Genomic DNA, 15,185 nt, shown 5'->3' with positions numbered 1-15,185 from the left:
AAACTCTGAAACCAAGAACGCTACCTGAGCCCTGCTGACGTTGTCGCGGCTCCCCGACCTCTGAACCATCTGAGCCCTGCTGACGTCGTCGCGGCTCCCCGACCTCTGAACCATCTGAGCCCTGCTGACCTCGTCCAGGCTACCTGAAGCCTGAACCATCTGAGCCCTGCTGACGCCGGCGCGGCTCCCCAGAACACTGAGAAACATCTGAGCTCTGCTGACGCCGTCGCAGCTCCCCGGAACACTGAGAACCACCGGAGCCCTGCTGAGAAACTCGCGGCTCCCCTGATCCGAAGGACCGGCAGAACCTGCCGAGTGAACCCCGTATCCCCCGGCTCGAGGATTGAGAGCTGTGCGTAGGATATCCTGCAGAGACCCTGAACTTAACAGACTGTCCCGCTACCCAAATTCCCCCCTATCATGAAACTATTGACGCTGGTTGTATTGACTCAAGAGTTGTACCACGGATCATAAAGATCCCTCCGAGTCCTTAGATAAAAAACTCTATACTATCGAAAACTACTGTGTGGTGTCCCCTTTGTCGAATAGTACAAGCTCAGCGTGTGCGATCCTAGGTACGAGACCCTTCCTGAAGGGCCTTCCCGCCAGTGCTCGGCCTAGTTCTGGGGGAGGCGGGTCCCGGGGTGGTCAGGAACGTATTCCGTAGCCTCCCTGAGACCGCTCCTTCTAACATTTGGTGGCAGACGACGGGATCGTAGAGATCGTACAGTAAACGGCTGACGCACTACAGAACAGAGATGGAAGGAGAAACCGCCATGAGGGCTGCAGGAACCAACACAAGTCCGACGTTCCGAGAGGATCGGTTGGAAGATTATACGCATCGAAAACTAAAACAGTTTTTCAAAGACCTTGGAATCGCTACCACCGGATTAAGCACCAAAGAAGGCTTCCAGGAAGCGTTGAAGACCTGGGTCGAGGCAGGAGCCTCCCGGCCCCAAACCGAAAGAGACGCTCGAGAAGGAGAGCTGCCAAACGAACCACGAAGCATCCCGGTAAGGAGCAACGCCCCAGAGGGAGGCCTATCTCCGGAAGAGTTAGCGGACCGAGAGAGGGGCCGCAACCAAGAACTAGAACTAGCCAAACTAAAAATAGAGGGAGAGCTGAAATTGGCCGAATAAAAGTTAGCCGTAGAACAGTTACGCCTACAAGGGGAACTCGAGGAAAAGAAACGCCCGGGGTGGTCAGGAACGTATTCCGTAGCCTCCCTGAGACTGCTCCTTCTAACAAAACCCATGTACATATATTCCATTTCAGTCGACGCTCCTACATCTGCCGTTTTGTCCTGATGATGACCCTCCATTTATCTATGGGTTGAAACGCCGTTGACGCCAAAGATGTGGCTCTAATTAATGAGGACACAATTGTTTCGTTGAGTATTTCTGTTTTGTTTTGAAACCTGAATTTGTATTTTTCCCTCAGCCACAACTTGAATATTTACACCTTTTTTGATAATATTAAAAAATTCATTTTTGAAAACTAAGACAAATAATTTGTACATGGGTATTGGGTGTTCTAATTGTTGGGAAGCACTCTTCTTTCTTATACTTTTTTTCTTTCACTTGGGGAGGTCTCTTTCCCTAATTTAATTGTCCAAAACTCGCCTCTATTCCAAGAGGTGTACCTCAACCATTGTTTGGATTACAGTCTTTTTTTTGTAAGAGAGCATCACAGAGCCGGTTGGGGGGAAGGACGGACGTGCGCAAGAGCACCCCGCCGTCGGGGGAAGCGCTGGGAACAATTCCGTGTCCATGCTCCTCTGCCTTTGGGGCCCCTCCCACGGCTGCAGGGCCACTGAAAACACACAGCATTCAAATGAATGGCTGCAGGTTACCAAAAGAACTCGGACACGTGCATTAACCCACTGAGATTTCTCACATGGTTTCTGTCCTGAATGTTGCACTTGGATCTCAGCAGCAGGTGGGGAACAGTTTGCACCCGCGCTTCCCGGAAATGTCACAAGTGACCATGAGCCAGGGTCACACTTGCATTCTGAGGATCACTGCCAAAGGAGGAAGGATATTATGTTTACGACCTTTCAACCTCGAGCCTCCCAGCCTCACTTGCTTGTATTTAACTGTAACGAGATATCAGAAACTAGTCCCAAATAGGTCTTCCATTAAAAGCCTCCATTTGGTAGAACAAACCTCGCTCGCATCTTCTGAAAGGGAAAATAAAGCTGAGTACGTGAGGGTCTATCTCAAATGTAGCGCCTTGAAATGCGGAGCAGCTGGAAGTGAAGAGGGGCAGGACAAATGACCTCAATAGATGGCGACAACACACTCGCCACCCTGGCTAACACTTGAAGATAGAACTTGTTGTTTCTCAAAACTGATCAGATCTCGTTCTTTATAATCTGAACCTTTTGTCTCTGGAGAAACGTTCGGCCCTTGCTGAATGTACCACAGACCTAGAAACTGAATTATCGGAGTCAGAACTCACAAAGACTTGTGGCCCGAGTTAAATGTTGGCGGAAGCATACTCTGTTGTGATGGAGTTTTCTTACCGCCAACATTATGGTCGCCCGCCGAATTTAAAAGAAGGCTGACCATAGTTTGACCACGGCGGAGACTTGTCTGTCTCCACCATGGACAAATACACTTCTCTGACAGCCCAACAGATTAAGGGCCGTAGGGAGAGTTGCGTATATGTCTGCCTGCCCAATTAGGATCGGTAGACACATAGCCGTTTTTTTATTGCTTGTCACCGTCAGGGAAACCCTGGTGGTAAAGGACAGTAAAAAACAAAAAATGCACTCCTCACCATGGAAGATGACTCTTATGGTAACCCGGTATTTTTGTAAAGCGTGAGCTAATCGCCCCTAAGGGTCTCAAGGCGCTGGGGGCAGTCGGGAAGATTAAGTGAGCTATTGCCCAAAGTCGCATGCTGCTGGGGATCAAACCGCGAACCCCGCGCTCTGGAGTCAGCCACCCTGACCGCTGCACCACACCCCTACCCCATAGTGAAGGGGCATTGTTTTTTTTTTATTTTCAAACATAAAACCCCACTTTGGAAACTTTGAAAACTTTGTCGTATGGCTCCGTCTTCTTTGAGCGAGTTCCCATGCATTCCCAGGAACCGCCTTGACAACGGTTCCTGTAAATGCTAGAACTGTCTGTGGGCCCAAAGGACATTTCTAAATTTGATAGTCAGGACATCAACCAGGGCGATGGAGTATTTCACTCCATCGCCCTGGTGGAGGATGGCCTGACCGACAACAAGTAAATAGGGCACTTCATCTACTACAACATCAGAATTTGAATCATCTCAGTCAGAACTAACATGTACTTTTGATTTATCACAAGTCCCAAAGGGGTATATTATCAAAGTTTTGCTTCGTGCTTGCTCCATTCAAGATAATGCAAGGGTGATGCAAAACGTAGCTGAGATTTGTCAAGTCACACGTGGCCCCCTTGCGTGACCCTGCGGTGCTTGGTAAATCTGGAGTGATGCGAGGCAGCATGAGCTTATGCCCTATTAATGCAGCTCCTCCCTACCCTACGGTCACTCCCAGTCCCCTGCTGCTGTTAATGCAGCTCCTCCCCACCTGAGGGTCACTCCTAGTCCCATGCTACTATTACTGCAGCTCCTCCCCTACCGAGGGTCACTCCCGGTCTCCTGCTGCTATTAATGCAGATCCTCCCCAACCAAGGGTAACTCCTAGTCCCATGCTACTATTACTGCAGCTCCTCCCCTACCGAGGGTCACTCCCGGTCTCCTGCTGCTATTAATGTAGCTCCTCCCCACCTGAGGGTCACTCCTAGTCCCATGCTACTATTACTGCAGATCCTCCCCAACCAAGGGTAACTCCGGTCCCCTGCTGCTATTAATGCAGCTCCTCCCCACCTGAGGGTCACTCCCAGGTAGTCACTCCTGGTCCCCTGCTGCTATTAATGCAGCCCCTCCCCACCCGAGGGTCACTCCCGGTCCCCTGCTGCTGTTAATGCAGCTCCCCCCACCCCAGGGTTGCTCCCGGTCCCCTTCTGCTATTAATGCAGCTCCTCCCCACCCGCGGGTCACTCCCGGTCCCCTGCTGCTATTAAAACAGCTCCTCCCCACCCGAGGGTCACTCCATGCTCCTGCTGCTATTACTGCAGCTCCTCCCCACCCGAGGGTCGCTCACGGTCCCCTGCTGCTGTTAATGCAGCTCTTCTCCACCCGAGGGTCACACCGGTCCCTTGGTGCTGTTAATGCAGCTCCTCTGCACCCAAGGGTCACACCGGTCCCTTGCTGCTATTAATGCAGCTACTTCACACCCGTGGGTCACTCCCGGTCCCTTGCTGCTGTTAATGCAGCTTCTCCCCACCCGAGGGTCACACCCGGTCCCCTCCTGCTGGCAGTGCAGCTCCTCCCCACCCTATGATCACTCCCGGTCCCCTGCTGCTGTTAGTGCAGCTCCTCCCCACCCTGCGGTCACTCCCGGTCCCCTGCTACTATTACTGCTGCTCCTCCCCACCCGAGGGTCGCTCCCTTGGCCCCTGCTGCTATTGATGCAGCTCCCCCCCACCCTAGGGTCACTCCCGGTCCCCTGCTGCTATTAATGCAGCTCTCCCCCACCTGAGGGTCACTCCCGGTCCCCTGCTGCTATTAATGCAGCTCCTCCCCACCCGAGGGTCACTCCCGGTCCCCTGCTGCTATTAATGCAGTCGCCCCCACCTAAGGGTCACACCCGGTCCCCTGCTGCTGTTAATGCATCTCCTCCCCACCCGAGAGTCACTCCCGGTCCCCTGCTGCTGTTTATGCATCTCCTCGCCACCCTACAGTCACTCCTGTCCCCTCCTGCTGGTAATGCAGCTTCTCCACACCCGTGGGTCACTTTCGGTCCCATACTGTTCTTAATGCAGCTCCTCCCCACCCTACGGTCACTCCCGGTCCCCTCCTGCTGTTAATGCAGCTCCTCCCCACCCTACAGTCACTCCTGGTCTCCTGCTGCTGTTAATGCAGCTCCTCCCTACCCTATGGTCACTCCCGGTCCTCTGCTGCTATTAATGAAGCTCCTCCCCAACCGAGGGTCACACCCGGTCCCCTGCTTCTGTTAATGCATCTCCTCCCCACCCGAGAGTCACTCCCGGGCCCCTGCTGCTGTTTATGCATCTCCCCGCCACCCTACAGTCACTCCCGGTTCCCTCCTGCTGGTAATGCAGCTCCTTCCCACCCTACAGTCACTCCCAGTCCCCTGCTGCTGTTAATGCAGCTCCTTCCCACCCTATGGTCACTCCTGGTCTCCTGCTGCTGTTAATGCAGCTCCTCCCCACCCTATGGTCACTCCCGGTCCCCTGCTGCTATTAATGAAGCTCCTCCCCACTCCAGGGTCTCTCCCGGTCCCCTGCTGCTGTTAAGGCAGCTCCTCCCCACCCCAGGGTCACGCCCGGTCCCCTTCTGCTATTAATGCAGCTCCCCCCACCCCAAGGTCACTCCTGGTCCCCTTCTGCTATTAATGCAGCTCCCCCCACCCCAAGGTCACTCCCGGTCCCCTTCTGCTATTAAAGCAGCTCCTCCCCACCGAGGGTCGCTCCTGGTCCCCTGCTGCTATTAATGCAGCTCCCCCCACCCCAGGGTCACTCCTGGTCTCCTGCTGCTGTTAATGCCGCCCCTCCCCACCCGAGGGTCACTCCCGGTCCCCAGCTGCTATTAATGCAGCTACTAAAGCATAATAAACTATAGCATAATATCCTATGGGAATACCGCACCTATTTTTCATCCTACACTTAGGTTAGGTACATTTGGGTAGATTCAGTTAGGGACGCATTCCATGAGTACTCGTTCTTTTAGTCATATGTTTTTATGTATACGAATGTATTCATAAGTATTGAACAATGCTAGAGCGATACTAGTTCTTTATGCTGATAACGCTGCGCATTTTATATCTCACATACTGTTTTATGATTGTTACAGCTCATATCTCTTACACGAGAAAAAAGACTGTTCAATAAACACTTATTGAAACGCAAGTCTATTATTCCTGTATAACTTTGAGAACCTAAGCAGGCACGATTAGCTGAGCGAAACGTTATCTAGTGTTTCCACGATTCTGAGGGATCAGGGTTGTCATGTTATGTGGTTGCCAGAAACTATTCCCTTCTTGTCTCCAAGAAGTTGCTAGTGGCCTTGTGAGCTAGCTGGTACACGGTAAACAAGGTTAGTGTACGCGATAGGGGCATACTGACTCAGTCTTATGCCAAACCTATAGTGTAATTATCCAAAAGCGCAAAACCTATTTAGGGAAATAGGAACTACACTATTTCTCCCGGTCCCCTGCTCATATTAATGCAGCTCCTCCCCCTGAGAGTCACTCCCAGTCCCCTGCTGCTATTAATGCAGCTCCTCCCCCCTGAGAGTCGGTCCCTCCCACCCGAGGGTCACTCCCGGTCCCCTGCTGCTGATAGTGCAGCTCCTCCCCACCCCAGGGTCACTCCCGGTCCCCTGCTGCTGTTAATGCAGCTCCTCCCCACCCCAGGGTCACTCCCGGTCCCCTGCTGCTGTTAATGCAGCTTCCCCCCACCCGAGGGTCACTCCTGGTCCCCTCCTGCTGTTAATGCAGCTTCCCCCCACCCGAGGGTCACTCCCGGTCCCCTGCTGCTGTTAGTGCAGCTCTCCCCCCCGAGGGTCACTCCCGGTCCCCTGTTGCTATTAATGCAGCTCCTCCCCACCCGAAGGTCACTCCTAGCTTGTGCCTAGCAGCATGCTGGATGGTGTCAAAGCACTCATAATGCGTGACTATGCATTAGAGTGCGGTGATGTGGTCCACCACACTAAAGCGCATCAGTCTAGCCCCTAAGGGTGGTATCTGTCAGGGCTGCACACTGCTTATCGGACAACATCCCGATATTAAAAGAACAACTTCGAAATAAAGGCGGCTGAATGAGTACATATGTCCCACTAGAGCAGCAAAAAGAAAGAGGAAGTGTGCTCTCAGCCAGGGCTATTTATAAAGGGGCGATGATGTCACCAAACCTCTAAGAGGCAATATGTCACTGAATGACTAGTGCGCTAACCTGATAAACCTTTGGACACATAAGCTTCCATGTTTATTCATGGTGCAGGCATGTTTATATGTATTGCTTCATTGACTGTGCAGCAGGAGATGGCTGGCATCTGTGAGGGGGTGCTCATGAAAATAATATTAAAAAAAAGTTAACACCTGAAGACAAACATGACGTCCTCCGCTCCGGACCTCTATTTCCAGGAACTGGATGCTGCAACTTCCTTGACCAATCCTGGTGCTGCTTTCAGCACTATGAGAGCAGCGCCCTGATTGGAGGGAGCAGCCTCACTCGGCGCTCCACAGCGCCCTGATTGGAGGGAGCGGCCTCACTCGGCGCTCCACAGCGCCCTGATTGGAGGGAGCGGCCTCACTCGGCGCTCCACAGCGCCCTGATTGGAGGGAGCGGCCTCACTCGGCGCTCCACAGCGCCCTGATTGGAGGGAGCGGCCTCACTCGGCGCTCCACAGCGCCCTGATTGGAGGGAGCGGCCTCACTCGGCGCTCCACAGCGCCCTGATTGGAGGGAGCGGCCTCACTCGGCGCTCCACAGCGCCCTGATTGGAGGGAGCGGCCTCACTCGGCGCTCCACAGCGCCCTGATTGGAGGGAGCGGCCTCACTCGGCGCTCCACAGCGCCCTGATTGGAGGGAGCGGCCTCACTCGGCGCTCCACAGCGCCCTGATTGGAGGGAGCGGCCTCACTCGGCGCTCCACAGCGCCCTGATTGGAGGGAGCAGCCTCACTCGGCGCTCCACAGCGCCCTGATTGGAGGGAGCGGCCTCACTCGGCGCTCCACAGCGCCCTGATTGGAGGGAGCGGCCTCACTCGGCGCTCCACAGCGCTTTGGAGGCTTTGGCTTTGGAATTCACATAGAGGTAAGTTCTTCATAACACTTGCTCAAAGTAACTTAATCCCCTCAATACTGACTTGCAAGGGATTGTTCATCATTGATATTTTTAATCTGGAAAATATTGTTCTGGAGCTTTTTAAAAACAGAACGCTTTCTACATCTTACGGATCCGCAGTCTTTGAGCAGACCACTACTGCGCACGTGAAAGGCTTCGTATCATGGGGCATTTACTAACTTTAAAAATGAGCCCGGAAATAAAGCAGTATATAGCGTGGCACCCAAAGTATAGGCAAAAAAATGCTGTTTCAAGTGAACATAAAAATAAATAAAATGTTTTGAAAAACACCTTAAATCAGCATTGCCAATGAGAAGAAAGGAATGGTTTTTAGGAGGAAGCTTTGTGCTGTCACTCAGAATGAAGGGAGCCAATGGGAAGAGAGGGCTGGCACTTTGCCCCAAAATGTGAATGATAATATAGCAGACCAATGGCTGAAGATCTCGGACCCAAAGCTGCTCTGTTTAAATATACAACTAGCAGCAACAACTGCTAAAGTTGTGAGTTGACCTTTCACACCACAGAAGAGGGTCTGCAGCATAAAACATATATTAATATATTTATGAATATATCCATTTAGCTCGGCCTCTGCTAGTCTGAGAACTCCCCCCATGAGATTCCTATATATACAGGGCGTGGTCGGATGTGCAAGGTCGGATGTGTCACTAGAGGGGAGTAAGTCAAGGACGGGAAGGAAATGAAGATAAAACTGAAGTTGTGACGCCCCTGTCTGTGCTCTGCTTTACTCCTCTCCATGTCTCTTCTGTCCTGCAGGTTGCGAGAGTGCTCGCTCACCAATGCATGCTGCGGAGACCTCGCCTCTGTCCTGGAAACAAACTCATCTCTCACAGAGCTCGAGCTGGGCAACATAAAGCTGGGAGACACTGGAGTGAAGAAGTTGTGTGAAGGCCTAAAACATCCAAACTGCAAACTACAGAAACTAAGGTACAGAGCTGTGAAGTTCTTATCACGTCATTGATTTCTAAAATGTATATCGTAGATGGGGCTCACACATATATTTTACAATGATGTGGAAAAGGCACATCCCATTCCATGACAATAAAATGTGTGCAATAAGTGAGGTTTGTGAATTGGGGGTACCCAAGTCCGAGAAGTGAGTTTGGAAAAGCCCCTCTAAGGGTGCAGATCTGCCCATAACTGCCCTGGCACCTTCTCCAACTAGGCGCTCCGCCCATTGAGAGATCCGCTGTTGGCCTTAAACTCCCATATTAAAGATGGACATGGACAGAACAATGAGGAAAGTACATTTGACCGTATCTAGTCAGGGGCGTAACTTGAAGGGGGGTGTAGGAGGTGCAACACCCCTGCAACACCCCCCTAATCATTTCCTAAAGTCCAGTCTCAGTCTCTTGACAGCCCAATGCCAGCTGATTGTTACTGTCATATGACATCACTGCTGGAAGTGTGATGTATCCCTGTGCGTGTGTTGCCGTGTATGGCTGTGTGTGTGTGTGTCTGTGTGTTTGTGTGACAGGATGTCTGTGTGCGTCTGTGTGGCAGTGTATACCTGTGCATGTGTCTGTGTGGCTCTGTGTACCTGTGTGTGTGTGTGTGTGTGTGTGTCTGTGAGGCTGTGTTTGTTTGTGGCTGGATCTGTGTGTGTGTCTGTGTGTTTGTGAGTTGGTGGCATGTAGGCAGCACGCACAGCGGTTGGGCCATTAATTTGCCAGCTGGTGCAGCAGGCCCCTGACAGTCAGTGTGTAGGTCTGTGAAATAGAATGTGGCTAGGTCTGTGAGAGAATGTGTGTAGGTTTGTGAGACAGAACAAACAATACAACATGCAATCCCAGCTTTCCTGCATGAGCAGATTGTGTGATAATAAGCAATGTCTTTATTGCACTGTTCTCTCCTTTTCTTTCATCATCACATCTACGAGCGCCTTGAAGCCCATCAGTTCAGGGTGTGCGCTGCACCAAGGGTCCTGCCTGTTGTTTGATAGGCTCTGGTGCTGCTCCAGACATGGGTTTGATTGGGCGGCGCGTCCTAGGTTGGGTCTGGACATGACAGACGGACACAGGGGCTCCTCTGCAGGGCGTGTGCCCAGAGGCGGTCCTCAGGGAGGGCGGGACTTGGAGTTTGTATGAAATCCCATGGGTGAGTTACCCCGGGCCTGACTGATGCACCTGCTTCTACTCCACAGCCTGGGTGGTGTTCACCTCTCATGTGAGTGCTCTGCAGACCTGGGAGAAGCTCTTCTGGAGAAGCTGTCACAGGGGAAACTCAAACTCTACTCAGATTGAGAAGATTCAGTGACTGAGGTCTCTCCAACTGAACACCCAGGTGAGATTCCTGTGTCTGTCCTGGGAAGGAGTTCGCATGTGTTTACTGACAGTTCAATTCAGAGCCAGAGAGAAATCAACAATAATGAAATTAATAAAATACAGGTAGAAGGCATTCCTATGTTCTACTCACCCCTCAAAATAATTGTTTTTAAATTATACTTACATATATTAAATTACAGAGATTGTGAGTAGCTTGTGTTCAAAACTGTGGACATACAGGCACATGCATCAAAGCTTTTTGCGATCGCAAACGGTGCGAATCGCAAAAATCGGCCGTTTGCGATCGCAAAAATAGCTTTTGCGATGCATGAAACAACTTGCCACTCGCAATTTAAGAAATCGCTAATTTTTGTGATTTCTTAAATTGCGATTGCATTTAAGGAATCGCAAATTGCAATTACTTAACTGCAATGCAAGATGCCTTTAAAAACAGCGATTTCGCTATTTGGGCCCGCTATTTACCGTGGAATCATATCACATAGTAAATAGCGAAAACTTTGAAAAATGCACTAAAGTGCATTTTTCAAAGTCGTAGGTTACACACACACATGTCCTTTGGACATGTGTGTGCGCAACATTTGTGCACAGATCGATTTCAGGGGTGCAACGGTGTGTCGTCTTGACACCCTTGCACCCTTGAACATGCATTCTCAATTTGCGATTCTCTAATTGAGAATCGCAAATTGAGAATGTCATCCCATTGATTCCTATGGGCCTCTTGGCCCATAGGAATGAATGGGGAGGTATTCCTTAATTGCGACTCGCAATTTGGGAGTCGCAATTAAGGAATGTTTAGAAATCGCTATTTTTTCAGCGATTTCTACATGCATAGGCTTTTGCGATTCCTTAATTGCGATTCCTTAAAAATCGCAATTAAGGAATCGCAACAGCCAATATTGATGCATGTGCCTGTTTGTCCATAGAGAGCAGTCTGTCCGTAGAGAGCAGTCTATCCTTAGAGAGGAGTCTTCTCATAAAGAGGAGTCTGTCCATGGAAAAGAGTGTGTCCATAGCGAGAAGTCTGTCCATACAAAGGGGTCTGTTCATAAAGAGGGGTCTGATCGTAGAGAGGAGTCTGTCAGAAGAGAGGGGTCTGTCCATAGAGAGGAGTCTGGCAATAGAGAGGAGTCTGTCCGTAGAGATGAGTCTGTCCATAGAGAGGGGTCTTTCAGTAGAGAGGTGACTATTCCTAGAGAGGAGTCTGTCCGTAGAAAGGAGTGTGTTTATAAAGTGGAGTTTTCCATAGAGAGGAGAATGTCCATAGAGAGGATTCTGTTCATAGAGAGGATTCTGTCCATAGAGAGGGGTCTGTACATAAAGAGGAGTCTGGCCATAGAATGGAGTCTGGCATAGAGAGGAGTCTATCCAGAGAGAGGAGTTTTCCGAGAGAGGTGTCTGTCCATAGTGAGGAGTCTGTCCATTAAGAGAAGTATGTCCATTGAGAGGAGTCTATCAATACAGAGGCGTCTGTCCGTAGTGAGGTGTCTGTCCGTAGTGAGGAGTCTGTCTGTAGTGAGAAGTCTGTCCATAGAGAGGTGTCTGTCCATAGAGAGGGGTCAGTCCATAGAGAGAAGTCTATTAATAGAAAGGAGTTTGTCCATAGAGATGAGAGTGTTGGTAGAGAGGAGTCCGTCCATAGAGAGGAGTCCGTCCATAGAGAGGAGTCCGTCCATAGAGAGGAGTCTGTCCAGAGAGAGGAGTCTGTCCAGAGAGAGGAGTCTGTCCATAGGGAGCAGTCTGTCCATAGGGAGGATTCTGTTCATAGAGAGGAGTCTGTCTATAGAGAGGAGTCTGTCCAGAGAGATGTGTCTGTCCATAGAGAGGAGTCTGGCAATAGAGAGATGCATGTCCATAGATAAAAGTCAATTCATAGAGCGGAGTCTGCTCACAGAAAGGTGTCTGTTCACACCCAGAAGTCTGTTCAAGGAGAGAAGTCTGGTCATTGAGAGGAGTCTATCCCTAGAGAGGAGTCTGTAGCGAGGAGTCTGTTCCTAGAGGAGTCTGTTCATAGAGAGGGGTCAGTTAATAAAGAGAAGTCTGTTCATACAGAGTTGTCTGTCCACAGAGAGAAGTCTGTCCATAGGAAGGAGTCTATTTATAGAGAAGAGTTTGTAGAGAGGAGATTGTCCTTTGAGGGGAGTCTGTCCATAGAGTGGAGTCTATCCGTAGAGAGGTGTCTGTTCCTAGAGAAGATAGTGCTATAGAGAGGAGTCTGTCCATAGGGAGGAGTCTTTTTGTAGAGAGGAGTCTGTCTGTATAAAGGAGTCTGTCCATATGGAGGTGTCTATCCATAGAGAGGGGTCTTTCAATAGAAAAGAGTTTGTCCAAACAGAGGAGTCTGTTTACAGAGAGGAGTCTGTCTGTAGAGAGGAGTATGTCCGTGGAGCAAAGTCTGTCTGTAGAGTGAAGTTTGTCTGTAGACAGAAGTCTGTCCATAGAGAGGAGTCTGTCCATGGAGAATGGTCTGTCCGAGGAGAACTGAATGTTCATAGAGAAGAGAGTGTCCATAGAGAGGAATCTGTCCATAGTCAGGAGTCTGTTTGTAGAGAGGAGTCTGTTAACAGAGAAGAGTCTTTTCAGAGTGGTGTCTGTCCATAGAGAGGAGTCTGTCCATACAGAGGAGTCTGTTCATAGAGAAGAGTCTGTCTGTAGTGAGGAGTCTTTCCATAGCGGGGAGTCTGTCCAGAGAGAGGAGTCTATCAACAGAGAGGAGTCTGTTCACAGAGAAGAGTCTTTTCACAGAGGTGTCTGTCCATACAGAGGTGTCTGTCCATAGAGAGGGGTCAGTCCATAGAGAGAAGTCTATCCATAGAGAAGAGTCTATTAATAGAAAGGAGTCTGTCCATAGAGATGAGAATTTCCATTGGGAGGAGTCTGTCCATATAGAGGTGTCTGTTCATAGAGAGGAGAGTGTCCATAGAGAAAGCCTGTCCATAGAGAGGAGTCTATCCATGGGGAGGAGTCTGTTCATAGAGAGGATTCTGTCTAAAGAGAGGAGTTTGTCCATATAGAGGAGTCTATCCATAGAGAGGAGTCTGTCTCTAGAGAGGTCTCTGTTCAAAGAGAGGAGAGTGTCCATAGAGTGGAGTCTATCCATGGGGAGGAGTCTGTTCATAGAGAGGATTCTGTCTATAGAGAGGAGTTTGTCCATATAGAGGAGTCTATCCATAGAGTGGAGTCTGTCTCTAGAGAGGTCTCTGTTCAAAGAGAGGAGAGTGTCCATAGAGAGGAGTCTGTTTGGAGAAAGGAGTCTGACCTTAGAAAGGTTCCTGTTCATTGAGCGGAGTCTGCCCGTAGAGAGGAGCCTGTTCTTAGAGAGGTGTGTGTCCATAGAGGGAAGTCTGTGCATAGAGATGAGTCTGTCCATAGATATGTGTCTACTCAATAGAGAGGGGTCTGTCCGTGGAGAGGAGTCTGTCCATATGAAGGAATCTCTCCATAGAGAGGAGTCTGTCCACAGAAAGGGGTCTTTCCATAGGGAGGAGTCTGTCGATAGAGCGTATTCTGTCCATGGAGAGGAGTCTGTCCATGGAGAGGAGTCTGTCCATAGAGAGAGGCCTGCCCATAGAGAGGAGTCTGTGCATAAAGAGGGGTCTGTCCGTAGGGATGAGTCTGTCACTAGAGTGAATTCTGTCTGCAGAGGGAAGTTTGCCCATAGAGAGGAGTCTGTCCATAGAGAGTGGTCTGTCCTTAGAGAGGAATCTGTCCGTAAAGTGAATTCTGTCTGTAGAGTGAAGTCTGTCAATAGAGTGGAGTCTGTCCTTAGAAAGGAGTCTGTCCATAGAGAGGAGTCTGTCCATGAAGATGGGTTTGTCCGTACGGAGGAGTCTGTCTGTAGGGAGGTGTCTGTCCATTGAGAGGCGTATGTCCATAGACAGGGGTCTGTCAATAGGGAGGAGTCTGTCCATAGAGAGGGGTCTGTCCATAGAGAGGAGTCTGTCCGTAGAGTGAATTCTGTCTGTAGAGAGCAGTCTGTCGGTAGAGAGGAGTCTGTTCTTATGAATGAGTCTGTCCATAGAGATGAGTCTATCCATAGAAAGGGGTCTTTCCATAGAGAGGAGTCTGTCCATAGAGAGGAATCTGTCCATAGAGCAGATTTTGTCCTTAGGGAGGAGTCTGTCCATTGAGAGACAAATGACCATAGAGAGGAGTCAGTCCATAGAGAAGAGTCTGTCCATAGATAGGAGTCTATTCCATAGAGCGGAGTCTATTCAGTAGAGAGGAGTCTCTCCATGGAGTGGAGGCTGTCCGCAGGGAGGAGTCTTTCCATAGGGAGGAGTCTGTCCATAGAGAGGGGTCAGTCCATAGAGTGGAGTCTGTCTGTAGAGTAGAGTCTGTCTGTAGAGAGGGGTCTGTCCTTAGGTAGGAGTCTGTCCGTAGAAAGGGATATGTCCGTAGAGAGGAGTCTGTCGATAGAAAGGGGTCTGTTCATAGAGAGGAGTCTGTTAATAGCACGTATTCTGTCCGTAGAGAGGAGTCTGTCCTTATGAAGGAGTCTGTCCATAGAGAGTAGTCTGTCCATAGAGAATGGTCTGTCCTTGGAGAGGAGTCTGTCCGTTAGGAAGGAGTCTATTGTTAGAGTAGGGTCTGGTCATAGAGAGGAGTCTATTCCTTAGAGGGGAGTCTGTCCATAGAGCAGATTCTGTCCTTAGGGAGGAGTCTGTCCATTGAGAGACGAATGACCATAGAGAGGAGTCAGTCCATAGAGAAGAGTCTGTCCATAGATAGGAGTCTATTCCATAGAGCGGAGTCTATTCAGTAGAGTGGAGTCTCTCCATGGAGCGGAGGCTGTCCGTAGGGAGGAGTCTGTCCATAGGGAGGAGTCTGTCCATAGAGAGGGGTCTGTCCATAGAGTGGAGTCTCTCTGTAGAGAGGGTCTGTCCTTAGGTAGGAGTCTGTCCGTAGAAAGGGATCTGTCCGTAGAGAGGAGTCTGTCAATGGGGCGGAGTCTGTCAATAGAGAGGATTCTGTCCAAAG

General features: G+C 50.2%; 1 protein-coding gene across 3 annotated transcripts in view; it reads left to right on the top strand.

Moving 5' to 3' along the window:
• Positions 1–15,185, top strand: part of LOC146808616 (NACHT, LRR and PYD domains-containing protein 12-like) — a 493,486-nt gene that overhangs the window by 431,784 nt on the left and 46,517 nt on the right. For all 3 annotated transcript variants that reach the window (XM_085623630.1, XM_085623628.1, XM_085623629.1), the window contains 2 exons: positions 8,680–8,850; positions 10,067–10,206. In XM_085623630.1, the coding sequence (XP_085479756.1) occupies positions 8,680–8,850; positions 10,067–10,166 (271 nt within the window). In that variant the 3' untranslated portion in view covers positions 10,167–10,206. The remainder of the gene's footprint in view (positions 1–8,679; positions 8,851–10,066; positions 10,207–15,185) is intronic.

This window comes from Triturus cristatus, chromosome 8 (assembly GCF_964204655.1).
Source record: "Triturus cristatus chromosome 8, aTriCri1.1, whole genome shotgun sequence".
In the NCBI taxonomy this organism is placed as follows: domain Eukaryota; kingdom Metazoa; phylum Chordata; class Amphibia; order Caudata; family Salamandridae; genus Triturus; species Triturus cristatus.
This window is presented reverse-complemented; position numbering and strand designations above follow the sequence as displayed.